The following is a 27,223-nucleotide window of genomic DNA, read 5'->3' on the forward strand; positions in this document are numbered from 1 at the left end:
TTCCTCATTATCTCTTTGGGGTACAAACCCAGCAGTGCTATGGCTGGATCAAAGGGCAGACAGTCTTTTAGCACCCTTTGGGCATAGTTCCAAACCGCCCTCCAGAATGGTTGGATCAATTCACAACTCCACCAGCAATGCATTAGTGTCCTGACTTTGTCACATCCCCTCCAGCATTCATTACTTTGAAGGTAACAGTTTCAGAAAGAATGATTGGTTGCATTGAATGAGATTGAGCAATAATTTGTCCTGAGATGGTCTATTAGACACTGGTGGGGTCATCTGAGGAATGGGCTTGGCCTGAGATGAGGACTTCCTTGTTAATGTTGGGTGACTTACATAATTGAGAAGCAAACCACAGGTAACTTTTCTTTGGAGGCTCAGAGATGGAGGAACTGCCCAGCCTCTCAGCAGAACTGAGGTTGTAGGTCCATCTAAAGTCTGATCTGCCCCTGGAGCACCTTTCCTCCTTTCCTCTCCCCACCTCCCTCTTGGGATTCCTCTAATTCAAAAAAATCCAACTCTCTGCCTCTGAGTCAGAACTCAGGCCAGAAATGAGAGTTGTGGTTTTCAGCAGAACCATCTCCCCACCCCACCTCCAAGTGTATGTGTTGCGGGGGGGACCCCAAGGGTTCCAAGGAAGACTCTTTAGTCCACCTCAAGAAAATAGACTAGAATGCTCTTGGGGACCTGGAGAGCAATCCTAGGGTGGGAAGCTAGGAAGAGGATTCTTTTTGTTATGCATTTAATTCATTGGAACCCCTGGAACCCATCTGATATTGTCTGATTTCTACTTGTTGAGGTTTCCTGAGGATCAGGCAAAACCCCAAACCAGGTCAGCAATCAGAGCCTAGAGCTCAGAGGCCAGAACCAAAGCCAAACATAAAACCTGGAATCTAGAGTTCCAGCCACCTAGAGCCCAGAACCCAAGAACCCCAGACTAGAGTCCAACTCAGAGCTCAGTCTATCGCATGTTCTAGGTCAGCTTAGCTCAGTGACAAGAGCATAGAATGATAAACCCAGAGCCCGAATGCTTCTGCCCGGAAAAGAGTCATTTGGGACAGTTCTCCAAGGGTGCAAAGAGGACAAGAGGAAGATAACAAGAAATAGCTGAAAGGGTAGGGAGAGTGTAAAGGGAACCACAATTTCTTATTTGCCCCAGGTAGCATTTGGCTCAATCTATTTGTCCTTAAGGTCTGGGTTTGTACCCACTAATGACCAAAGGTGAACAGTAAGTAGTACTAAGCCTTCAAAGTCATCTCTGTATTCCCATTCACTCCCCATAATGGTCCCCTAGCAAGTCTGTCACTTCTCAGAGTTGGGAGGGACTTTGGGGGCTTCTAGTCCATTCCATACCAGACCAAGAAACCCCTCGATAACATTTGAAAGGTTCCTTTCTTGACTCCTTTGCCTCTCTTCCACACTTGGCCATCACCTAGTCCCTGCCTTGATCATCTCTTGCCCAGCCCCTGGTGACAACCCTTGAACCAGTCCTCGAGTCTCCAGTCTCTCCTCTCTCTAATTCTTCCAGTATAGGATGCCTTTCCACAACCCAGCTCTGTTCCTATCCTTTCTCTGTTTTCATTGGTTCTCCATTATCTATAGAAATCCAAATTCAACCTGGCATTCAAGGCCCTACACAATCTGATCCTTACCTAACTTTAACTGTGAACTTCCCCTGCACCTTCATCTAAACCTCAGTTCTTCCATTTTAACCAGGTGACCTTAGGTAAGTAATTTCACCTCACAGGGCTCCAGTCTCCTTTAAGTGTAAAATGAAAAGATCAGACTAGATGGCCTTTAATTTTTCTTCCTGCTCCAAATCTCCCATTCTGTGATCCATCTAAACTCACCTTGGCTTATGTGGATGTCTCAACCATTTCCTAGTCCAAATCCTTCCAGCCTAATTCTAATTTCATCTCTTCCAGGAAGTCTGACCCAGAGGACCCTCTCCTTCCCATTTCCCAGACTCCACATCTCTCTCAGTCCTGGGGAATATCTCACCACGTCCAGGCGCCTACCACGCACTTGACTATTTCCTTAGAATTGATCTCTCCGCACCCCAGCGTGTATCCTCTCCTCCTCCAGGGTCTCTCGAGTTTGTATTACTCAAGAGCCCAGACCAGGAAGAAAGTACGACAGTTTAGAAAGGACATTTATGATCTGGAAGGCATCTGGAGGATGACACTAGAAGAGTGAAGGGTCCTTGGGTCCATATTTCTTAACTATGAGAGTTGTCCCAAAATGGCATGGGCCGTCTCACGAGGGTCTTTAAGTAGATGCTGGATGACGAGTTTAGATACCCCTTAGTAGAGAATGTTTGGGGGCATGGGTTGGACTAAATTATCTCTAAGAATCCTTCTAACTCTAACATTTTCTGATTAAGTCTGTGAAGCCTAATACAACTGAGAGAGACTGACGAGACAGATGCACGACGAAAGAGATAGAAACAGAGAAGGGTGGGAAAAAGGGAGAAAGAGAGATTGGTGAAGGAAGATGGGAGAGAGAGAGAAGAATGGAAGGGGAAGGGAGAGAGAGACAGAGACAGAGACAGGGAGAGAGGGAGAGGAGAGAAAGGGAGAGAGAAAGGGAGAGAGACAGAGACAGACAGAGAGAGGGAGAGGGAGATAGATATGGAGAGAGAGAGAGAGACAGAGACAGAGACAGACAGAGAGAGGGAGAGGGAGATAGATATGGAGATAGATATGGAGAGAGAGAGAGAGAGAGAGAGAGAGAGAGAGAGAGAGAGAGAGAGAGAGAGAGAGAGAGAGAGAGAGAGAGAGAGAGAGAATTGCTAGCTCTGGAATTCCAGCCCAGAAAATAAGACTTAGATTCAGGAATAGTCACTGGGGGTGAAAGAGAAAAGAATGATTCTGGGTGGTCCCAGTGAAGAATGATCCACAGTTTTAGATTTTTTTCATCTCCAGTCTGTGATCTCAGTGATGCAAGAGACTCCTGGTAAGGAACCTGCCTCTATTGTTAGCTCCATCAATAGTTCATCTGCAGTTTATAATCCTGGAGAGCTGCCTAGGACTGTGAGAAGGTAAATGACTTGACCCAGTCCCAGTCATTGTATATTAGAGGTAAGACTCAAACCCAGGTTTTTCTGACTCTGAGTCCAGCTCTCTACTGTCCCTTTATCACCAGTTTATAGAAGGGAAAAGAGAGGGCAAAGGATTTACTTCAAGTCTCATTAGCTGAGGGCAGAGCTCAGACAGAATCTAGGTGTCCTGGCTATTTTATGTTGTTGCCTCTTCCTTTTCATTTTTTTTTAATAGGGGGGATTTCAGGGCAGCTTGGTTGCTCAGTGGATAGAGAGACAACTTTGGAGACATGAAGTCCTAGGTTCAAATCTGCCCTCAAACACTTCCTAGCTTTGTGACCCTGGGCAAGTCACAACTCCAATTACCTAGTCCTTGTTGCTCTTCTGCCCTGGAAGCAATACTATGTATTGATTATAACATGAAAGGTAAAAGTTTAAAAAAAGGGGGGAGGTCAATGACTGTCCCCAAAAGACAAAGAGGGAAGGATTTCAGACTCCAAAATTGGGATTAGGAGCTTTCCCTGACTCTACCATCCATCCCTGGCTTTTCTCCCTATCTGAAACAGAAGAAAATAGAGCTGAAATTGGAATTTTATACAATACAAGCATTCCTGGGACCCATTTAAGGAGATTGGGTTGGTGTCACTGCCAAGTAGCCCAGAGGATAGAGCACTGGGCCTGGAAGATCCAGTTCAAATACAGCCTTAGATCTTACTAGCTATGTGACCTGGAACAAATCACTTATATGTCACCTGCCTCAGTTTCCTCACCTGTAAAATGAAAATAATAATATCTATCTCTTAAAGTTGTTGTGAAGATCAGATGGGGACATAGTTGTAAAGCACTTATCATGGTGCCTGGCCATAGTAGGATTTCCCCCCCATAAAAACCCTTACCTTTCATCTTAGAATCAATACTGCGTATTGGACACAGCTAGGAAGTGTCTAATATCAGATTTGAACCCAGGACCTGCCATCTCTAGGCACTTAGCTGTCTCCCACATAGCAGGTTCTTAATAAATGCCTGTTCTCTTCCCTACTGAATACATGGCAGTGAACATTTACTGCCAATGTTCATAGGAAACCAGTCCCGTATTTGGACCTTATGGATCTGGTTGTAATCTTTGCTCAGTTACTCACGAGTTACTTTCCTATTTGGGGGCCTCAGTAAATGCAGGGCTGGGATTAGATTTCTTTTTTTCCTTTCCCACGTCTACATGATGTGCTTGATTTGGCCTCCTTCTGTGTGTATGTTTGCGTTTATGTTCATGCCTTGTGAACATGTGAGTGCCTATGTCCCAGGTGTTACCACAGCCAGCTCCTAGTGAGCTGCTTGTTAAATTTCCATTGCAAGCATTAACACTCAGGAAATAAGCAAAGGCTCAAAATGAGGGCTGGCTCTGTTGCTTTTTCAGATTTGAGTAAATGGAGAAAACGTTCATAATGCAGATTAGATCTTAAAGCATGCCTGGAACTCTCCAAGATCCGGTTGTTAAACATTTATTCCTACACCATTGGTCCATGGGTCTGCTCATACATTTTCATTCATTTTTCAGTACATGGATACATATTTCTATGCACAAGGGCACATGCACAAACATGCTGGCAGGGAATCCCGTTTATTTATTTTTTAAAGCCTCACCTTCTGTCTTAGAATCAATACCCTGTATTAGTTCCAAGGCAGAAGAGCAGTGAGGTCTAGTCAATGGGAGTGACTTGTCCAGGGTCACACAGCCATTTGAACCCAAGACCTTCCTGGCTCTCAATCCACTGAGCCCCAAACCCGTAGGAAATATCTTCAGGTCAGGGTTCTGTGACTGTCTTCACCTTCTTTGCTCCTTCCTCCCTCCTCTTGACAGAGAGGACGTGGTCTATTTTTTGTCCCCCACGAGTCCTCCCACATCCAGGTCCCCACCGTCACTGCCCTGAGTTCGGGGTGCAGTCAAACCAGGGAGCAGAGAAAGGGCAGGACGTGGGTCTTAGAAGTAGAGCTGAGTCAGGGGTAGGAACTAGGGGTGAGGCAGGGCTCAGGAGGGGTGGTGAGAAGAAAAGAAAGCCCGGAAAGGGAGTTTGCCTCGTTAGAATAGTGGGGTTACCCCTGGAGACCCGCAGGGCCCCGGGCCTCAGAGACCCACGTCACTCCCTCCCCCAGGCAGCTCACCACTGTAAATTCTGAGAAATGCTGTCATCGCCATCCTCCTCCTCCTCCTCCCACCCCCCCAGCTCCGCTGTGATTTCACAGCTTCTCCCCACACACCTCAACACCCATCTTTAGGTCTTGGGGGGGGTGGCTTCCTGTTTTATTCACTCCTGACCAAGCGTGCTGGAGCTCCGGCGGGGGTGGGGGGGAAGACACCCCTCCGTGTGCTTTCCAGTATCCCGACCTGAGACTTCTCTACATGCATCTTTCCTTCTTTCCTGCCTCTGGGCTTTGGCTCCCATCACACCCAAAGGGAGGGCCGCCTCTTCAAACCCTACCCTGTCCTTCGAGGTCTTCTTCATGCCCAGCCTCCTGGTATGGAAACTCCCTCCCCCATGTAGAACGGAAACTACTTAGTGTGTACCTTAGAGTCTTAGAGGGTGTCTGGGGGCATGGAACGGTTGAGTGATATACCTGGGGTCACAACCAGCATGGGAAGGAATCAGGACTTGAACTCAGATCTTCCTAACTCCATTAACGTAATCCCACCCTGTCTTTTTTATTTTATGCATTTAAACACGTGATTCCATGTAGACAAACCCTTCAGGCATAGGAATGTTAATATTAATCATAAAAGCAGCTTGCACTTATATAGTACCTACTATGTGCCAAGCATTGTGCTAAATGCCTTATAATATATATTATATTATATAATTATATAAATACATATAATTATATAATATAATATATAAATAAATATGATCTCAAGTCAATTTTTACAAAGAGCCATTGGGAGGCTGGTGATGTTATGATCTTTATTTTATAGTTGAGGAAACTAAGGCAGAGATTAAGCAGCCCAGGCTGGATTTGAACTCATTACTTCCTGAATCCAAGTCCAGTATCCTATCCACTGCTTACCTGGATGCTCAATAAATTCTGAAGGGGCTCAATAAATCCTTGTTGAATTTAACTAAATGAATTAATTGGAACTGAGGACAAAGTCAGAGGGGGAGGTCCTTGAGAAGGTCTTGTTGACTGATTAACTCAAGGTTCATTGACTGAACGTTCAAGGGAGGGAGGTTATAAAAGTTCTGCCATGACTCTTTCCTGCCCCGCTTTCTCCACTCAAGATCTTTCGCCTAGGCTGAGTAGAGCAGATTCAGGGCCAGGGCCAGGCTGAAGAGGATCTGGTTAGGTCTGGCTTTGGATTAGGTCTTCACTTACCTTTTAAAATTTTCTTTTCCCAATGACATGTAATAGCAGTTTTCAACATGTTTTCCCAAATTAGAAAATCCAAATTGTCTGCCTCCCTCCATGCCCTCCTCCATCCTGGGGGACGGTAAGCAATTTGATCTGGATTATGCATGTATTATCATGCAAAACATACTTCCATATTGGTCTCAACTGAAAGAAAATACTCTTATGAAACCCAAACCCCAAATAAACTAAAGCAAAAAATCACATGCTTTGATCTACATTCAGACTCCAACATTTTTTTCTCTGGAAGTGGAAAGCATTCTTTGTCATTTAAAAAAAACCCAACTCTTCTAAACTCTAAAGGATCACCCTGGTGCAAATATCAATGAATATGGAAATAGGTCTTGATCAATGACATGTTAAACCCAGTGGAATTGTGCATCAGATACTGGAGGGGAATGGGAGGAGGGGAGGGAACATGATTCACGTAACCATGGGAAAATATTCTGAATTAATGAATTAAACTTAAATATAAAAAATAAAAACTTCTCAGTGATTTTATTTTCCCCAATTACATGTAAAAACAAGTTTGGGGTTTTCATTTTCTATCATTTTGAGTTCCAAATTCTCTCCTTCTCTCCCTCCCTCCCTCCCTCCCTCCTTTCTTCCTCCCTGAGATGAGAAGCCATTTTGTAGCAGTCCAGCCCATAGGTATTATGGAGAGACAAGGATTGTGAGTGGGCACATGGCCATTCTGCGCATGGCAATGGGCTCTATTCCCATCGTGGCTGAAGTTAGGGCGGGAAACCTTGCTTCCTCCTGTCTCACTCACCTGAGGATAATAACCCCACCTTCACCTTGTCATAATTTGCAATTATCCAATGGCAATACACTATGTAACTCATCAATATGTATTGAGGCACTATGTAACTGATCAATATGTATTGAGCTCATTTGTATATCAAAGAGAATAAAAGAAAGGGACGCAGCCAGCTCCTCCCACTTGGAGGACATCGACAGGTTTGCCAAGGAGCAACTTCTCCCCTTTCTCTCTCCTCTCTATCTTTTTCCCTGAGGCCTGGCCCTTCAGTCAAGCCTTCCTGTCTCTCTCTCTTTTCCAGTGCTAATACCTAGCATTATCTAACTCCTTTAGTTTCTAATCTCCTTTCCTACTGAGCTAGCATTATCCTCTGACCAGTGCAGTGTTAAATTGGGATCATTGGATGGGAATAGCCTAAATAGTAACGTCCAGTGGTCGGAGCAGGGCTGTGGCTCCCGAATATTAATAATTGATTACTGACTCATTTATTCACATCTCTAAGGTCGGCTCTTTCATGCCCTTCGCGGGATTCAAAACTTCTATCCTGTTTCTATTTTCCTACCTTAAAACTTCTTGTGGGCCGGGAAGTTTTACATTTTATATTGGTTATACATGTTATAGCATCCAAAATGTATTTCTATCTTGGTCACAGTGTGGAAGAACACACCTATAAAAATAAAAATAAAAAACCCACAAAGAAAATAAATGGGGAAATGGTCTACTACAATCTGCATTGACTCTGCCAATTCTTTTTCTGGAAGTGGATAGCATCTTTCATCAAGAGTCTTTGGGGATCATCTTGGATCATCATATTGCCAAGAATTGCCAAGTCATTCGCCATTGGCCACCGTACAGTATTGCCATGGCTGGGTCTCACTTTCTAACAAGAGATGCTGCTAGGGAGCAGTGTCTGACCCAAGCAGAAGGGAAAGGAGCCACAGAGTTGAGGAGACACTAAGGGAGAAGATGAAGAAAGGAGGAAGGAGTGGAAGGAGAAAAGATGGGGTCCTGGGAAAGAGTGGACCCAGAGAAGGGAAAGGAACCAAAGAGTTGAGGAGACACTAAGGGAGAAGATGGAGAAAGGAGGAAGGAGTGGAAGGAGAAAAGAACAGGGTCCTGGGAAAGAATGGACCCAGGGTCACATAGTTAATAAGTGTCTGGAGGCTAGATTTGAACTCATGTCTTCCTGACTCCAAGCTCTATTTACTGAGCCACCTAGCTGCCTCTAGGCCAGTCAAAGTCCTGGAACGAAGAACAAACACAGGCAGTATGTTTCTCTATTGTAGCTCAGTGTTAGGGGCTCCCCTCCCAACACACAGAGCTCATTCTTGCCTCCAGCCAGCTTTGTTCTCAGAGATTTTGAGAGAAGGGGGGAGGGAAGTCCTATCTGAGCCCAGAGGATCCAGAGAAAGGTGAGGGAGACTTCAGCAGACTCCCAGGAAGGTGTGGGGAGGGCATCTTCTAGAAGATGGGAGTCTGCTCCGAAAGGGAAAGTAGCTGCCTGGAATATAATAATAGCAGCAGCAGCAGCAGCTAACATTTACATAGTTCTTATTATCTAAATGCTGCTACAAATGTGTCAGGCACTGTGCTAAGGGCTTTAAAATTATTCTCTCATTTGACCTGGGAGGGAGATGCTATTAATGTCCATTTTACAGATGAGGAAACTGAGGCAGGCAGCCATCATTAAGTGACTTTCTCAGGATCACACAGGAAGAGTCTGAGCCTGGATTAGAACTCTGGTCTTCCCAACTCCAGGCCCAGCACTCAGTCTATTCTGTATCAATGGCCCCCAACTCTATATAAAGGTGAGAAATCCAAAAAGGGAAGGGTCTGCACTCCACAGCCGTCCAGATTATTTAGTGTCTGGCATATGGGTCACTTATCTGGCTCACAACCTGGCATTTCCCATCCACAAACAACTCCGTAAAGTAGTTGGCATCTTCCCCGGCAGCCTCCCTCCTCTGGAGCTCTGTGCGAATTCTCTCTGGGACCCCGAGTCCTCCCTATCTGTAGCAGCTGACATTCTATTTAGCTGGAATTTTCCACCTTTTTTTGTGTGTCTCCGGTGAGCTCTCTGGCCAGCTGGTAATGTCTACGGACTTCTTCATGGAATCACATGTTTAAGTGCATAAAATAAAAGAGACGGGGTGGGAATACAAAGAAAGCCAGCTATATTGGGACGCAGTGATCAAAAATAGGTATTTGTTCAGGTTCACAGAGCTTCAGATCTAAAGAGCTGGAGGTTTGCAGCCCTTATTATCGCAGCTGCTTGTTTACCGTAATCCTGTGAGGGTGGATGTATTAATATGCCCATTTTACAGATGAGGTCATGAAGGTTTGGAGAAGGAAGTGGCCACATCGCACAGGGATGGGCTTTGAGTCTAGAACTGCATAAACTCCAGTTAAATGCCCTTCCTACTATGCCACGCTTTTCCCATAAGACTCTTTATTCTCCCTGGATGTGCCTACACCAATGGGACGGAACCCATCTGGAGGGAAATTGATCAATGGGACGGGATTTGAGACTGGAGGGGGCTATCGGGATGATCTGATTGTGCACCAGGAAAATCTGGGGGCAAGGGAGAGTGGCTATGGGGGTTCTCTTTTTGCCCTGGCAACCAGGTCCACCGATCAGAGTCATCCAGACTCCCGCCCCCCCCCCAATTCTATTTTTCATTACTCTCTTTTCCAACCCCACTGCTCCCAGGTCCCGTGTGCCCCCCCACTGTCCCTTAGGGAGGCAGAGAATCTCAGACGGAATGGGAAGGACTGTCCTCCCAGCCTGCCAGGGCCCGGGACTTGATCCGAAGTTTATGGGGCAGGCTGGACTGAGCTGTGGGCTTGAGTCTGTCCCCAGGATGAGGGCAGGGGGGTCCAGACAATGGTGCCCCGGAACCAGACTTTGCCACATTGTTGCCCAAGACCCAATGGCCGGAGCTCTTTCCCTGCCCAGCTGGCAGGGGTGGCCATGGTGCCCACAAGGGGCCGGGCTCCAGCAGAGGCAGTGGGGTGGCGTGCTCATCCAGAAGGTGGCAGCTGAAGAAAGCTGGGGGGCAGGTAGCGGAGAGCTCATGAGAAAGCCTTGGGGAACCGAGACCCAGCACCTTGTAGGAACTGTGGTAATCCCTGCACACCAGCTCCTTGGGGTCTGGGCTGCATGGCCTGAACGGGCCTCTTTCTGGTGGGACTAGTTTCCCGTCTGGGGCCCGGGAAGCCAGCCAAGGGCAACCCCATAGCAAGGCTTGGAGGGTATGGGGGGTGCCGGGGCCCAGCAGGCCAAAGTGAAGCTTGAGAGACATCAGCTCAGCGCGGAGCAGGGCGTTCTCCTCTTTGAGGGCGGCCAGCCGTCCTTCCACGGCCACGTCGTTCAATCGCCTCTTCTCCCGGGATCTCTTGGCCGCCTCGTTGTTTTTACGCCTCTTCTCCCAATAGGTGGTGTCTTTCTTCTCTTCTGGCATGAACTCTCTCTGGCGACGGGTGGCCGGGCCGAAGCTACTTCCTCGGTTTCCCCGAAGGGCCTTGTTCTTGCCCTGGGACAAATCCATCAGCCTCAGGAGTCCTAGATCCATGATTCCCACTCAGGGAGCTGAGGAAGAAGAATGAAAATTGGTTACCCAGATTGACTCTGACTTTGATGTAGGACTGAAGCCCGCAGGCCCTGATCTCCAACCTGTCATCCAGGTCCAAAGTTTTCATTCTTCCCAGGATGAGGCAAAGGACTCAATTAGGTAACCCTTTTAATTAGCTCCTCCTCTAGACTTTGTCACCTCTGCCCCCCCCCAAAAAAAACGCAAAAGAAAACAAAACTATGGAGTTTGATTATAGCTTGGGAAATGCAAATTTCACAACTGATGATAAGGTCAGGAAATTTGAAGTGGCTAATTTTTTTTTTCTATCTGGTGCTAAAAAGAAGCAAGAAAAGGAAGAAGAGAAACCTGCAGAGATAAAGGGAGAAGGCTGGAGGCTGGAAAGAGACCTGAAGATTTTACTGGTCAGATTCTTAGAGCTTTACATGGAAAATGAAGGAGGTAAGCAGAAGAGAAAAGCCTCAATCCAGTTCTTCCTAATGTAAGGGGTGCAGGTCTTGGACCAGGGATGAAGCCCTCTTCTCTTTGAGACTAACATCTCCTAGAATTCTTTTTTTTTTTTAAACCCTTACCTTCCATCTTGAAATCAATACTGTGTATTGACTCCAAGCCAAAAAAGAGGTAAGGACTAGGCAATGGGGGTCAAGTGACTTGCCCAGGGTCACACAGCTGGGAAGTGTCTGAGGCCAAATTTGAACCCAGGACCTCCCACCTCTAGGCCTGACACTCAATCCTCTGAGCTACCCAACTGCCCCCCATCTCCTAGAATTCTGTAGCACTCAGCCACCAATTATCGCCCAATGACAGTGGATGAGATGCAGGATTTGGGGAAGAGCCAAGTGGTCATAAACTGGAGGAGAATAAAAGAAACCATTTCAGAGTCCTGGACTCTTCTCCAGGCTCCATAATTTCCTGTTTTGGCTGACAGATATTGAGTCATTTCCCTGATCAAGAAAGGATTAGACTTTCACATTTTGATGTGGTCCTACTTTGAAGCTGAACCCTGTCCAAAATAATGGTTGCACTTCTGCTGCTCCAGTGTAGGAGATAATAGTATCTAAGGCATGGAGTCCCAGGACCTCTGTAGGTGTAAATAGTAATAATGATAGCTATGTGCCAAGTACTGTGCACTTTACAAACATAGGTATCCAGGACAGCTAGGTAATTGGGAGGCAGGCTTAGATGTCCTGAGTTCAAATCTGCCTCAGTCACTTAACCCCTTATTCCTTACCACTCTTCTGCTTGAAACCAATATTTAATATTGAGTCTAACATGGAAAATATGGGTTTAAAAAATGCAGAGGGGTGCAGCTGGGTGGCTCAGTGGATTGAGAACCAGGCCTAGAGAGGGGAGGTCCTAGGTTCAAATCTGGCCTCAGACACTTCCTAGCGGTGCGACCCTGGGCAAGTCACTTGACCCCCATGGCTTAGCCCTTACCACTCTTCTGTCTTGGAACCAATACACAGTATTGATTCCAAGATGGAAGGTGAGGGTTTAAAAAAAATGCAGATATTCCTTCCACATTGTAGAAGTTAGGGACGCCAGCCCATGATCTGGAAAATCCAAGTAAAATTATTTGACCCTCCCTTTGTACCAGAGAAAAAGTCTGGATTTTTTCTTCTTTATTTATTTTCTTTGCTTACTTTATTGTAAAATGTGGGTTAAATATTTGCTCATAAGCTATATATGGGTCAATGTTAACATTTCTAGCCTTCATGTATCATCTGCTGATTTTCTTTTTGTAAACTTAAAAAAAAGAAATTGTATATATTTATAGTATTAAAAGATATATTGATATTATACAATATTATACATATATTTTATTCATTTCTGAGTCTGCTAGCCTTTGCTTGTCATCTGCAGCTTCCACAAGACTCACAAAAAATTCCCATTTCATTCTCTTATGCCAACCCACAACATATCAAAACAGTGATGGAGGAAGTAAAAATGTTGACACCAGCCTGTATTTTATCACTGGATCTTCACACTCTGGGATATAGGTGCTATTATGATCCTCATTTTACAGAGGAGAAAATTGAGGCATTATGGAGATAGATGACTCTCCCAGGCACACATCTACTAAGTGTCTAAGGGTGGTTTTGAACTCAGGTCTTCCTAACTCTAGGCCCAGCACTTTATCCACTATAAAACCTATGGCCATGTGTGGGTTTTGAAAATATTGTAGTGGGGTACTGCATCCCCCAGCATGCCCCAAGGGTCCCTCCCCCCTATTTCCTGGCGTGGGATTGGTCTTGAATGGACCAATCCTGTGCTAGGAAGGGACCACGCCCCTACTTCTGGGCACAGGATTGGCCTATATAAGGACCAATCCTGAGCCAAAGGTCAGTCCGCCAGGGTAATCGGTTTCAGACTGGTGGAACTATGTTTTTTTTTTCTTTGAATAAGTTTTTGTTAGATCAAAGAGATAGTTTTCTTTTCAGCCTTACCCATCCAATGGGCACATCTTGAATGTAGAAGGGACCTCATTGTACACAACCAATGTATTCTAACACTCGTGGAATAAGATGAAAATCACGCATAATTGTGAACCCCATTATTTAATAAGTACTTCCTATTTGAACATAACCAGGCACTTTATGGCTTTTCTTAGGCTTATCAGAACGACCAGCATTGCTACTCTTGAACTTTGAAGCCATTATTAATAACTAAAATGCGCCGATGAGACAAAGAGAAGCGCCGCTCTGACCGGAAGAGACTTGTGGCAAGAGGGACAAAGACTGGTGCAGGAGCTAATTTCTGACATAATAGACTGTAATGCCTCACACTAACACTTCTCAGAGCGAGAATAAGCGTGATAAGACAAAAGTGCTGCGAGACTTTACGCGGTTTGGGGAGATGGCGCAGTGCGTAATTAAAATTCGTAATTTTACGTAAAAAAACGTAGATTCAGTGTGTAATTAAAAATGTTAATTTTACGTATTTTTCAGCCTTTATTTTTTTGATTGCCAATCGAGTATACGTCTATTTGAGCGTGTTTAGTGGGAGCAAAACAAGGTCCTCCTGAATGCCTTTTTTTACAATTGGCTGCGATTACTCTGCTTTAACAAACTAGATTGACAGTCCTTCGCACTTGGCGTTGAGGAGGTTTTTGAGAAATGATGGTGAGAGCGTCTGCTGTTTGTTTTACTTGTCCTGTCATTTATCTTGGAATTCTATTTTAAGCAAACGTAATTCTACTGTCAGTAAATATCTTTTTGCCTTATATGATCTTTTGTCTCTCAAGGAGGTTGAGATTCAAAATGAAAATGGAGCTCCGTGAATGATCGAATATAAAACCAACAGGTTTTAGATACCTGCGGTTAGCATTTGGGGGTGGTACATTATGTAGGACATCGAGTATGGCTTTGAAGGAAGAATATTGATGCCAAAGGTTGCTGGTAATCTTCAGGAGAAAATAATTGGGAAAAGCTTCAGCAATAAGAGTTTTGACTTTATATACCTGTTTACCAATGCTTGCAATATGACATCTTAGTGCTGTGGAAGCACATTTTTTAAAAAATTCCTTTTTAGTTTTACTAGAACTATTTAAAAAATGCTATTGATCCAACCTAAACCCTTTTCCAGACTTTTCCCCTAGGAAAATGAAAAGAACCAAAGATGAGATCTTCCTTTGAAATGGAGTAAGGATAGTAACCAAATAACTCTTGTCTACTTAAGATCATTGTCTCAATAACCCCAGAAGGATTGGCTCCATGACCCAGAACCAAGATGGCGGCCTAGTAGCAACAAAAAATAAGACTGAGAATCCTTTCAAACAGATGATCCATTTAAGAACAGTGTTTTCTCTTAAATTCAAGGTTAGGATTTTGATCAAGAAAGCACTTTTTTTCTTTTTAAATCAATTCCTTCTGTCATAGAGTCAATACTAAGTATCAGTTCAAAGCAGAAGAGTGGTAAGGGCTAGACAATTGGAATTAGGCGACTTGCTCAGGGTTACACAGCTAGAAAGTATTTGAGGGAAGATTTGAACCCAGGACCTCCCTCAGGTCTGGCTCTTGATCCACTGAACCACCTAGCTGCCCCAAGAAGCTGATAGCTCATGAAAAAGCTCTGGAGAATGTAAGCACATCAATTTGTGGGAATCTGATAATCCTTACAGACCAGCTCCTTAGGGTCTGAATTGCATGACTTGAGAGAGACTCTTATCTGGTTGGGCTAGTTTCCTCTCTTAAAAGGAAGTGATCTGGCCTCAGACACTTCCCAGCTGTGTGACCCTGGGCAAGTCACTTAACCCCTATTGCCTAGCCCTTACCACTCTTCTTCCTTGGAACCAATACACAGTATTGATTCCTAGACAGAAGGTAAAGGTTTAAAAAAAAAAAGGAAGTGATCCAAACAAAAACTGAGTGGTAACTGTTCTAGAGTGTTTTTGTATTTAATAATTGATTATAATCACAACCAATGTTGGAAGGGATATGGAAAAATTAGAACATAAATACATTGTTGGTAGAGCTGTGAACTGCTCCAACCATTTCAAATTATACCCAGAGAGGGTTTGTGGTAAGGGTCAAATGATATAATATTTGTAAGTGCTTGGCAGAGTGTCTGGCACACAGTAGGTTAACAAATCCCTCCCTTCCTTCCTTCTCTCTCTTCCTTTCTTCCTTCCTCTCTTGGATCCCTGTTTAATTAATTAATTTAAAAAACCCAGTACCTTTCATCTTAGAATCAATACTGTGCATTGGTTCCAAGGCAGAAGAGCAGTAAGGGCTAGGCAATTGGGGGTCAAGTGACTTGCCCAAGGTCACACAGCTGGGAAGTATCTGATACCAGATTTGAACCCAGGACCTCGCATCTCTAGGCCGAGCTCTCAATCCACTCAGCCACCCAGCTGCCCCACCCTTGCTTAATTTAAAGGGAAGTGTACTGTGTGGATTTCTGTACATGGGAATGAGGGAATGAATATCGATAGCAATGTTTTCTATGAGTTTATCTGTTCAGAATTTTAAAAATGCTCAATATATAAATAGAACTTAAGTAGTTTAAGTATTTTCCCTCCAGTGACACAAAAATAGTGGAGAGAAAAAGGAAAAGTGGTTTTATAGTTTAACGTTTGAGACACAGCCTGATCTGCTGCTTAGGAAGGAGTCGTTTTCCTTTTAACTCCTCTCCAGTTTGGAAAGAACAAGACTTATTTTAAATCAAAAGGCAAGTAATTTGGGAGGGAAAAAAAGGCAAATTTCATCGTAAGAGTTTGGTTTACCTGACCGACCACAACCAGCTTTTCTGAATGATTCGGTAGAATTGGATTGCATAAGCAAACTAGAAGGAACCTCACCTAAAAGGAATTCAAGTACGCTATGCATTTTCACATTCTGATGTAAGAAACTGAGCTGGAAACATTTTGCAAGGCAAAATGGGAAACTGCCTATAAACACTGATGTTTCGGTGTGGAACACCTAGAAGTAAAGTTTTGCAATGAATTTGAGATGTGTAAAAAAATTGCACCATCAACAACAAAAAGATTAAAGAGAAAAAAGGAAACTCGAGCTGAAAAAAGTTTGAAAAATGAATTGAAAGCAAAGAAGTGGGAGGTTAAGAAATTGATAGCACTAGAAAGAAAGTGAAATATTGAGTCAAAATACATACAGAGAAATGCAATTCAGTGATTTTTCAAGGTTTTCTCTATAGTTTAGGTTAACTAGCCAGCAGGAAAAAAAGAGAATTAAAACAGAAATAAAACAAAAATTAGAGCTAGTTTACAACGATATGTGTGTATAGATCTGAAGCTTAGTTAAAAGGCAATGTTTGGTGCAGCCAGGTAGCACAGTGGACAGAACTCCAGGTCTGGAGTCTAGAGGACATGGTTTCAAATCTGGCTTCAGACACATCCTAGCTGTATTTCCCTGGGCAAGTCACTTAAACTCATTTGCCTAGCCCTTGCCCTTCTGTCCTAGAGTTGTCACTAGGGCAGAAAGTAAGAGTTTAAAAAAATGAGAAGTTCATCAGTGAGTTCTTAAAAATAAAAATTCAGGGAATTCCCCACTGCATAGAGTGGTATCAATGCAGAGAAGCAAGTTTGTTTTTGTAATTGGATACTATTGGAGAAAGCTAAAACTGCCATTTTTGCTGAATGTGCCTAGAAATCTAGAAAGAGACCACTGGTTGGTCCAATTGGAAAAGCCGTTGTCTTTGTGACAGTAGCCTTTGCTATCAACTCCAGGTGACTATGCACCATGAAAGCCTGGGAGGACTCTCCTGTCCCCAATGAGGGAGATTGTCTAATTGGTTCTGAGGTCCAGAATTTCTTGAATGAACAGCTGTGGGTCATACATGGTGACCTCACTCATTGGCGTTGGTCTTACCAATCAAGGAGTTGAAAATCCCTTCTGACCTGGAGCCATCGTGTTCTACCTGAAGGTTCTCAGTTTAGAAGTACAGACAGAACATCCACTTCTATGCCTCTGGTCCTATGAAAGGAGGCTCAGCCCTGGAGTCTAGAACCTTGAGAACGATGAAGATGCTACTGGGTCATCCATTGTGCCATATGGGAGTTCAACTCCCCATGGGCGCCTAGTTGGTTCAGAGTAAGTCCTTTGGATATCTGGTATGACATAGAGAATGAGTGCAGCCACTGGCCTTTACAATCACATCCAGTGTGGCATGCACAAAATTTTGAGACGAACTTGCAGTTCTGGCATTTGATAGGAACAGTTCGATTCAACAAATAACAGCAAGCATACTTTCTCGATGAGAATGATAGATGCATCCAAAGAATGGATACAGGCAGGTCTCAATTAGTGCAAAGAAAGATTCCTAATCATTTGATATGCATTGCAGATTTCCATTGGGCTGGAACCAAAAACCACATTTCACAAAATCATAATTTCAAATATTGTGAATTTGAATACATGACCACTTCACAGGATTCATGGTTTGCACTAATTGAGATCTGGCTTCTGAATATATCTTCTATAATCACTCTGGCTAAAGGAGCCTGAATGTCTTCTTGACAGCTAACAATAACGTTCAAATGGCCTTTATTAATGTTTGGACCAAATTAATTTTTGATGTTGTCATTTGCGCATTTCAGTCGCTCTTTCTGATCCCATTTGGAGTTTTCTTCTCTCTCTCTCTCTCTCTCTCTCTCTCTCTCTCTCTCTCTCTCTCTCTCTCTGTCTGTCTGTCTCTCTCTGTCTCCCTGTCTCTCTCTGTCTCTGTCTCCCTGTCTCTCTCTGTCTCTCTCTGTCTCTCTCTCTGTCTCTCTCTCTGTCTCTCTGTCTCTGTCTCTGTCTCTGTCTCTGTCTCTGTCTCTGTCTCTGTCTCTGTCTCTCTCTCTCTCTCTCTTTAAAGCCCTCACATTCTAATATCAATTCTAAGGCAAAAGAGCAATAAAGGCTAGGTAAATGGGGTTAAGTGACTTACCCAGATGCCAGATTTGAACCCAAGTCCTCCTGACTTTTGGCCTGGAGATTTATCTACTGTGCTACCTAGCAGCCCCCGGACCCCCAATTTGGAGTTTTGTTAGTGATTTGCTATTTTCTTTACTACTAACTCACTTTTTATTTTAGACCCTTACCTTCTGTCTTAGAATAGATACTAAGTATTGGTTCCAAGGCAGAAGATCAGTAAGGACTAGGCAGCTGAGGTTAAGTGCCCAGGATCACACAACTAGGAAGCATCCGAGGCCAGATTTGAATCACTACTTATTTTACCAATGAGGAAATCGAGACAAATAGAATTAAATGAATTGCTGGGGGTTACTCAGGTGCTAAGGGTCTGAGACCAGATTTGAACTCGGGGAGATGTCTTCTTGACTGGAAGCCCAACGCTTTATCCATTGTGCCATCTAGATGCCCCTAACCAGATTCATACCAGATATCTTTGTTCATCTGCATAGCTTTCTGACTACTATTAGAGAATAAAGGGATGAAGAATCAAGTGTTTGAAAACTGACTTATCTCTACTTATGCCACTTGGTCTACTGTTATAGCATTGAGAATGGTCTGTCATCTTACTGTTTTTGCTGCATTTGACAGATTAAAGCAAAACAGAGAACTCCAAATGTTGGACCAACAAGAGTAATTTAATTTGGTATTGATTAATGGGCACAAAGTTGAGGTCTTGAATGACCAAATATAGAAAATATTTTAAATTGTGCACAAAAGGGAGGATTTTTCCACAATAAATTCCACGATAAAAAATATAAAAGACAAACATCCTCACTTTATATTCTACTCTCATGATGGGAGAGTGAAGCCTAACGAATGAACATCAAACCTGCTTTTTGTCCAAGGAGACCTAGTTGGGGAAATGGAAGTGATGGAAACCTTGAAGAAGCATGATAGCTCCATCTTAGTGTTTGAGATCCACAATGGGGTGAGGTGGAAGAGAAAGAATATCAGATATATAGTATATTTATACTTTAGTGGGAATCCTAAACCTTAAAGAAGTAGATTTCAAGGACTTCATTGAAAAATGTAAGAATGATCCCATGACCTGAAGCTTTGAAGGGAAGGCTAATTGGAGGTTTTGAGAAGGGAATTCTGACCACAAATAAATGGTAGACACATCATTTAATCTCTCTAAGTATTTGTTGCCTTTTCTTTAAATCTGTATCTGGAGTTGGCAGTTTGGAAGGTCCAGTCCATCTCCAAATAATATAGTTCCTTTATTCTGATGGGAAATATAAGGTAGAGGAGATGTCTGCAGAGATTAGGAGCTCACCACTGAGTTCAGATTTTCAAAGGGTATATAAAAGAGCTAGAAGCATGGACAAGTAACTGAGAATGAATTTTAAAATGTGATTTGGTCCTTCAGAATGGCTAAAACCCAGAAGGTGTTGAAGCTGCCATTAAATGATAGAGATGACTTAAAAAAAACATATTGGGGAAAAAATATGGCCCTCTTGATCAGGCAGGATAGCAAAATGATAACAGATAATGGGGAAATAGCGGAACAACTCAACTTGTATTTTTGCTTCTTTTTCCCCTCAATCAAAGAGATTGATCTTCTCACTGGGAGGAAAAGAACAAATATGGTTAAGGTAACCAAACCCAAGATAAATGAGGAGATATCTGATTGCTGAGTGATCACTGCAGTTGAGTGAGTTCAAAGCACTGGCTCTAAATGAATTTCATCCCAAGTCACAGAAAGATTTCAGATTCAAATTCAGTGAATATTTGTCAAGAAACTACACAGATGAGACTCTCTTCTCCCTGAGTAAGCTCCATAATGGATGATTTGGGGAATACTTAGAAAAGAAGCCCGGATGGATCATCAAGAGGATGAATCAGGCCAGACTAACCTCCTCTTCTTTGATGGATCCCAAGTCAATAGATTAGAGGAATCATACAGACACAGCATACCTGGAATTCACTAAAACATTTGACAAAAATCTCTTAAACATCCATGCAAATAAGATGATAAGACACGGAGCAGATGATAATAGATGGATGAATGACTAGACCTAGAGCATTAACTTATTTAATATTGCTTAATGTTGATTTGGAAAGAGTTCTATAGAGGTTTTTCTCCTTGTGCTTGTTCTGTTTGACATTTTTAGCAACAACTTGAATGATGGCCCAAAAGCACAAGTTTATCAAATTCATAACTGATGTCACATTGAGAGGACTTGTTAATTTATCAGTTGACAGAACCAGGATCAAAAAAGATATCCCTGGGGCAGTTAGATGGCACAATGGATTGAAAGCTAGGTCTACTACCTAGCTGTGTGACCCTGGACAAGTCACTCGACCCCCACAGCCTAGCCCTTACCATTCTTCTGCCTTGAAACCAATAGATAGTATTGACTCAAAGATGGAAGGTTAGGGTTTTAAAAAAAAAGATATCCACAGGAAGGAATGATAGCCTAAATATAATAAGATGAAATTCAATAGGGATAAATGTAAAGTCTTTCAACTGGATTTTTGTTTTCAAAGTCCCTGGCACAAGAATAGGCACTAAAAAGCATTTCACGTGAAAATCGTTCTGAGAGTTCAGTTGACCACAAGCTCAATATGAGTCAATAGTGTGATGTGGTATCAATCTAAGGGAGGCATTGTGCCCAAAGCAAGAAAGGAGATAGCTTTACTGTTTTCTGCCCTGAGAAGACACATTTGGAAAATTGTGTGTAATTCTAGGCACCACATTTTTAGGGAATGACACTAACCAGGAAAATGTGGGCAGAGAAGGATGGCAAAGACACTGAGTGGACTTAGGACCATTAATAGGAAGATCTTCGCCTCAACATCGCTAACCCCTCCACTTGTGTTGATCCCAAACTCTGCTGACTAGTCAGGGACATTGCCACTTATATTGTTCCTTCTCTCTCCCTAATGTTCAATCTCTCCTTATCCATGACTCCTTCCTTGCTGCCTAGAAAAATTTCCAGATTATTTCCATTCTCAAGAAAAAAAGAAATCCATTCACTTGACCTTGTCTTCAGTACCACCCTTCATCTCTCTTTCCTTTCATCTTCAAACTCTTTTTAAAAATCTGCATGTATATGTTCCTTGTTTCCACTTTCTCACCTCCACTCATTTATCAACCTCTTACAAACTCTCATCTTCGTCTTCAAACTTTATTAAAAATCAAAATCTTTTTAAAAAATCTGTGTACACTCCTTGTTTCCACTTTCTCACCTCCACTCATTTCTCAACCTCTTACAAACTCTCATCTTCGTTTTCAAACTTTATTAAAAATCAAAATCTTTTTAAAAAATCTGTGTACACTCCTTGTTTCCACTTTCTCACCTCCACTCATTTCTCAACCTCTTACAAACTCTCATCTTCATCTTCAAACTCTATTAAAAATCAAAATCTTTAAAAAAAAATCTACGTACACTCCTTGTTTCCACTTTCTCACCTCCACTCATTTCTCAACCTCTTACAAACTCTCATCTTCGTCTTCAAACTTTATTAAAAATCAAAATCTTTAAAAAAAAATCTGCGTACACTCCTTGTTTCCACTTTCTCACCTCCACTCATTTCTCAACCTCTTACAAACTGATGTCTATCACTTGCCTAAAACTTCTCTCTCCCTGTCTCTATCTCTTTCCCATTGATCTTTTTATTGCTAAATCCAAAGGCCTTTTCTCAGTCCTCAGTCATCTTGACCTCTCGAAAGCCTGTGATACTGTTGACCCTTTTCTCCCAGCAGTGTTTTCATAACTCTGCTCTGCTATGGTTCCCTTTTTATCTGTTCAACCAGTTCTACCCAGTGTACACTGCAGGATCATCCTCCATAGTCCACATTTCTACCCCAGTAACCAATGCAACAGTATACCTGAGAATGATACCTTGGTCTCTTACTTCTTCTCTCCTCTCTAGTGATGATCTTATCAGTTCCTGTGGATTCAATGATGATTTCTACATGAATACCTCCAAAATCTGCACTTTCTACCTTCATCTTTCTCCTGGGCTCCAGGTTGTCTCTTCCAAGTGGACATCTCCATCGGAGTATCCCATAGGTATCTTAGACTCAAACATGTCCAAAACTGAACTTATTGGGGCCAGCTGGGTGGCTTAGTGGATTGAGAGCCAGGCCTAGAGACGGGAAGTCCTAGGTTCAAATCTGGCCTCAGATACTTCTGAGGCTCTTCTGCCTTGGAACCAATACACAATGTGGAATCTAAGATGGAAGGTAAGGGTTTAAAAAAAACTGAACTCATTATCTTCTCTCCTAAATCCATCCTTTTTCCCAACTTCCATATTTCTGTTGAGGGTCATCCTCAGCTCTTCACTCTCCCTCATCCCCACTCCCATCTAATCAGTTTCCAGGTCTTGTCAATCCTTGACAATGAGCATTGTCCAAATTTGTCCCTGTCTCTCCTCTCACACCACAACCATCCTAGACCTTCCCATCCACAACCTTCTCACCTAGACCATTGCAATCGTTTTCTAATTGGTGTTCTTGCCCTTAAAAACTCCCCTCTTCATTCCATTCCCAGCACAGCTGCCAAAGTGATATTCCTAAGCATAAATCTGACCCTGTTGTTCCCTTCCTGCTCAGATGTTAGTGGTTTCTTTTTGCCTCCAGGATAAAATACAGAAGGCTTTGTTTGGCATCTTCATGATCTGGCTTTATCTCTTCCTTTCCAGGTTATTTCACATTGCTGGTCTCCTACCTAATAATCCATCTGCTCCTCTATTCCTTTGTGTGGTTTGTCTTCCATCCGTGGAATGGTCTCCATACTCACCTTGACCTCTGGGAATCCCTAACTCCTTTCAAGACTCAGTTTAATACCTCCTCTTCTCCAGATCTTTCCTGATTTGTCCTTAGTATCCTCTCCTCTATTCATGAAATCTTTGTGTTTATTTGGTGGGTACTCTTCATTTATTTATCTTCAATCATGATTTTTTTCCTTGAAGGAGAATATAAGTTCTTTGAAGGCAAGGGTTGTCTCACTTTTGTTCTTATACTCCTAGTGCCTGGTTCCTGGCATACAGAAAGTACTCAGTAAATGTTTGTTGACTGAGGGGCAACACCAAGCCTGAATATAGGAAATCCTAGATTCAAATCTGACCTCAGATGCTTCCTGGCTGTGTGACCCTGGTCAAGTCACTTATCCCCAATTGCCTAGCCCTTACTGCTCTCCTGCCTTGGAATCAATCAATACAAAATATCCATTCTAAGACAGGAGGTAAGGGCTTTTAATAAATGGATGAATAAAAAAATAAAGAAATGTTTGTTGATTGAGTGATTAGTTCATTGATCAAATGAAGGATGTGGGACTTTTTAAAAAAATATTTTCCCTGTTATTTGGGGCTATTTTGATTGAGAGGTGCAGACTTGTGGAGAGAGTGTGCAGGTTTCAAATGAGTATAGACTTTTTTTCAGAGAACAAATTTAGGGCCAGCAGGACAAAGTGACAGGCAAGTCGATTTCAATTCAATCCCAACAACTAGAGTTGTTTAACAATGAAATTGATGGCTTCAAGAGGTGGAGAGTCTCCTTTCAATGGAAGTATCCAAGCCAGACTTGGTAGAGGAGCTTCCTGAGTGCAGAGAGGGCAGGGTGAATGAGCGTAAGGTCCCTTTCAGCATTCAGAATCTCTGCCACTTGTGGTTTTGTTCACTGATCAGAACTGGGTAATGATACAGGGGAAGAGAAGAGATTGGATTCAGAATTAATCTTCTGGTCCTCCCTCCTCTCCTCCTGCTCATCTTTTCCTTCCCCTTTCTCCTTTCCCACTTCCAGCCCCTCCATCCTCTCTCCTCTGTTCCCTCTCATCCCCAGACAGGCCAGTGGAGCAGGAAAAAGAGAGCACAGCTCCTGATTCAACTAGAATTCCAGCCAGAGCCCTTGTGCTTCAGTACCGACCCTAACCGAGGTAGCCATCAGGAGAGCCATCAGCAGCCAAGCACTGGTTCATAACTACCTAAAAGGATTTTCTCTTTGATTTCGGTGGGGGAGGTAATCCATGGATTACCGAATCAGGCTTTGGGGCTGCTACTGTTCTGGGGGGAGTGAATGAAGTGGGGACCTACTTCAGGGATCCCTGAACTTGGAGTCAGGGGGTCTGGTCATCTAGATTCAAGCAGGGCCCTGCTGAAAGGAGGAAATGGAGGCCAGGGAGCTGGAGGGCAGAGAATGGGCCAGACCTTGTAAAAATGGAGATTTGAACCCTAGATTTCAATCCCCAGAAGTCCTTGGTACTTCCCAGAATTCCCTGTAATCTCACTTGAGATTCCCACCTGGGCGAGATCACAATTTGTATTTAAATTGGTTGTATCACCTACTTGGCTCTCTTCTTCCACTTCTAAGCACACTTGTCTCTCTACCTGGCATGCAAGACGTAGTAAGTGGCTGTGAATGGGCTAATGTGGCCTAGGCACGTGCTTTTCTTATTCTGTATTTTCTTATTTCCTTGATTTCTAATAATCTTAATAAACATCATAAAAATATAATACTTTTAGTAGAGAAACTAATTTAAATGTTACAACCTCTAGCATCTTTTCCCTCACCTTCAGCCCAGTTACGGAAGAGCCTGCATGAGGCTGTATTGAAAAGTTTCTTACCCCACCTTCTAGAGAATAATCTACTGAGATTTCTCATAAATAGGATGTCCCTTCAAGATGATACGGCTCTCCCCTGCCCATTCCATCTTCCACCTAGCTGCCAAAGTGACATTCTTAAAGCATAAGCTTGACCAGGTAAATCACTCCCTTACTCAAGAACCCCTCATGGCTCCCACTTAGTTCTAGGAGCAAATATAAACTTCTCTGTGTGGCATTTAAAACCATTTCAACCTGCCCCCAACCTCCCTTTCCAACCTCATTACATATTATTGCCCTGACCACACTTTAGAGTCTAGCCAAATTGCTGTTCTTCAAACGTGGCCCTCCATCTCCCATCACCATGTACCCTCCCTAATAAACTCCCTGCTCTAAATCTTAGTTTCTCCTTTGTCCCATCAGGTTGTCCCGAGGAAATTGCCTCCCTCCAGTGTGTCTTCTACCCCGCCTAGAGGCCCAGCACTAGCCCGTACCGAGTCCTGGGAGAACTCTGGAGCGGAGGCAGCTCAAGGACCCACTGGGGAGGCCAGGAGCTAGTTAGTGGCCAAGGCTTGAGGCAGCACCACCCCCATGCCCTCTACTGCTCTGGCCAGGCTTAGGGCTGCCCACATCACACAGGGACAAGCAGCATCCGTTCTCTCGTGGATCCTGTGCCTGAGGTCTCCCCCACCCCCCTGCCCTGACACTTATGCCCACACAGAGCTGGGCAGGAACTGGGAGGGGCAGGCTAATCACGAAATTCTGGAGCCTGGCTCCTGAAGCTTCACCTCTCACTTACCTCTGTGCTCTGGGCCATGGCTGCCTGGGGGACCGGCCATTCAGAGCCTCTCTGGGGCCTGAGAGAAGAATCCCAGCCTCCCTCCCTCTAGTCTCTCCTTTTTCCAGTCCACTGTTCTCACAACAACCCAATTAACTGTCTTGATACACAGGTGTGACTGTGTCTCTCCCCCTCTCAAGAATCTTCATTGGCTCTCCACTGACCATAGCAGGGGCTCTTAACCTTTGTTGTCCTCCATCCTTTGGGCTATCTCGTGAAACCTAGTGACTCTTCAGAATATTTTTTTACAGTGCAAAAAATAACATGCATAGAATGAAAAAAAAAGAAAGTAATAATATTAAAGTAAAAATGTAATTTTTCCCCATCAAAATTCATTGACTAGGTAAAGAACTCCTAGAGAGTAGTATAAAATATGAACATCTTAGTTTGGCATTCAAGGCTCCCTAAAATCTGGTTTAAATCTATATATCCTGGCCAAATTAATCTCTTTGCCATTCTTACTTTTAACAATGTCCCCTTTTGCCTCTATTTGTTAAGATTTTACTCACCCTCAAAATCCAGTTGAAGGAGGAGCTGGGGGGCTCAGTGGATGGAGAGCCAGGCCTAGAGATGGGAAGTCCTGGGTTCAAATCTGGCCTCAGATGCTTCCTAGCTATGTCACCCTGGAAAAGTCACTTGTATCTCATTGTCTGGCTCTTACCTCTTCTGCCTTGGAACTAATACTTAGTATCAATTCTAAGATGGAATGCAAGAGTTTGGTTTTTTTTAAGTTACAAAGTTTTGGGGGTCAGCAGGGTGGCTCAGTAGATTGAGAGTCAGGCCCAGAGATGCGAAGTCCTGGGTTCAAATCTGTCCTCAGACACTTCCCAGATGGGTGACCCTGGGTAAGTCACTTCACCCCCATTGCCTTACCACTCTTCTGCCCTGGAACCGATACACAGTATTGATTCTAAGACATCCCAAAAAAGTCCTGCTCAAGCACCCCCTCCTTCAGACAGCCTTGCCTGAACCTTCCCCATCAGAATTAGTTTCTCTCAGTCTCAGGCTTTCCCTCACATCCCCTATAAGTGTATAGGATAGGATCTTGCAGGATCTGCCTTCTCCTGGACACTGTAAGCTCTGTACAGGGAAGGATCAAAGTCTAACCACATGGGGCCTTTCCCTACTTTGAACAAGCACCCCCTGTCCCCACCCTTGCAAATCCAAAGCTGGGTGCTCAGTGAGAGGGGCCAGCTCCCAGCTTCCCCCCCCCCCATACCCCCCAGGCTCTCGGGGAGCAGAGCAAGGCCCCCTGGGACCTCAAGCAAGGCTGGCCTGGCTCTCAGGAACTGTTTGGTGGGAGGGGAGATGGTGGGGGAGATAGTGCAAGCTGAGTTTATTTTGAGATGCTGGCTGTCGCCTCTGCTCCGTTCAGGTCCCTAAGTTGGGCCTTCCTGTGGTGGAGGGAAGTCTCAGGCAGGTCGAGCAGCCCTCTCTGGTCATGAGTTGGAGGATCTGGGCAGGGAGGAGGAGGAAGAGGGGGCAGGGAGGCCACAGAGTGTGGGCTGCCTCCTACCTTGCTAGTAATCCCAACAACTTGGTGCCTCAAGAGAAGGGAAGTGATGACCTGAGCCTCATGGGAGATCCTTCCAAGATGGCCAAACAGGAACTATCCGTGGCTCCGTTCCCTTCTCCGGC

General features: G+C 43.8%; 1 protein-coding gene across 1 annotated transcript; it reads right to left on the reverse strand.

The window, feature by feature from the left end:
- Positions 1–7,990: 7,990 nt before the first annotated feature.
- NFILZ (NFIL3 like basic leucine zipper) lies at positions 7,991–10,778 on the reverse strand. Its single transcript, XM_056820839.1, has one exon. It carries the CDS (start codon positions 10,769–10,771, stop codon positions 9,953–9,955), a length of 819 nt encoding a protein of 272 aa, XP_056676817.1. The 5' UTR covers positions 10,772–10,778; the 3' UTR covers positions 7,991–9,952.
- Between the last annotated feature and the right edge of the window lie 16,445 nt (positions 10,779–27,223).

Source organism: Monodelphis domestica, chromosome 3 (assembly GCF_027887165.1).
Source record: "Monodelphis domestica isolate mMonDom1 chromosome 3, mMonDom1.pri, whole genome shotgun sequence".
NCBI classification, from domain to species: domain Eukaryota; kingdom Metazoa; phylum Chordata; class Mammalia; order Didelphimorphia; family Didelphidae; genus Monodelphis; species Monodelphis domestica.

Excerpts from the sequence above, each read along its gene's own strand:
- NFILZ (XM_056820839.1), bottom strand. The coding sequence starts at position 10,771 with ATGGATCTAGGACTCCTGAGGCTGATGGATTTGTCCCAGGGCAAGAAC.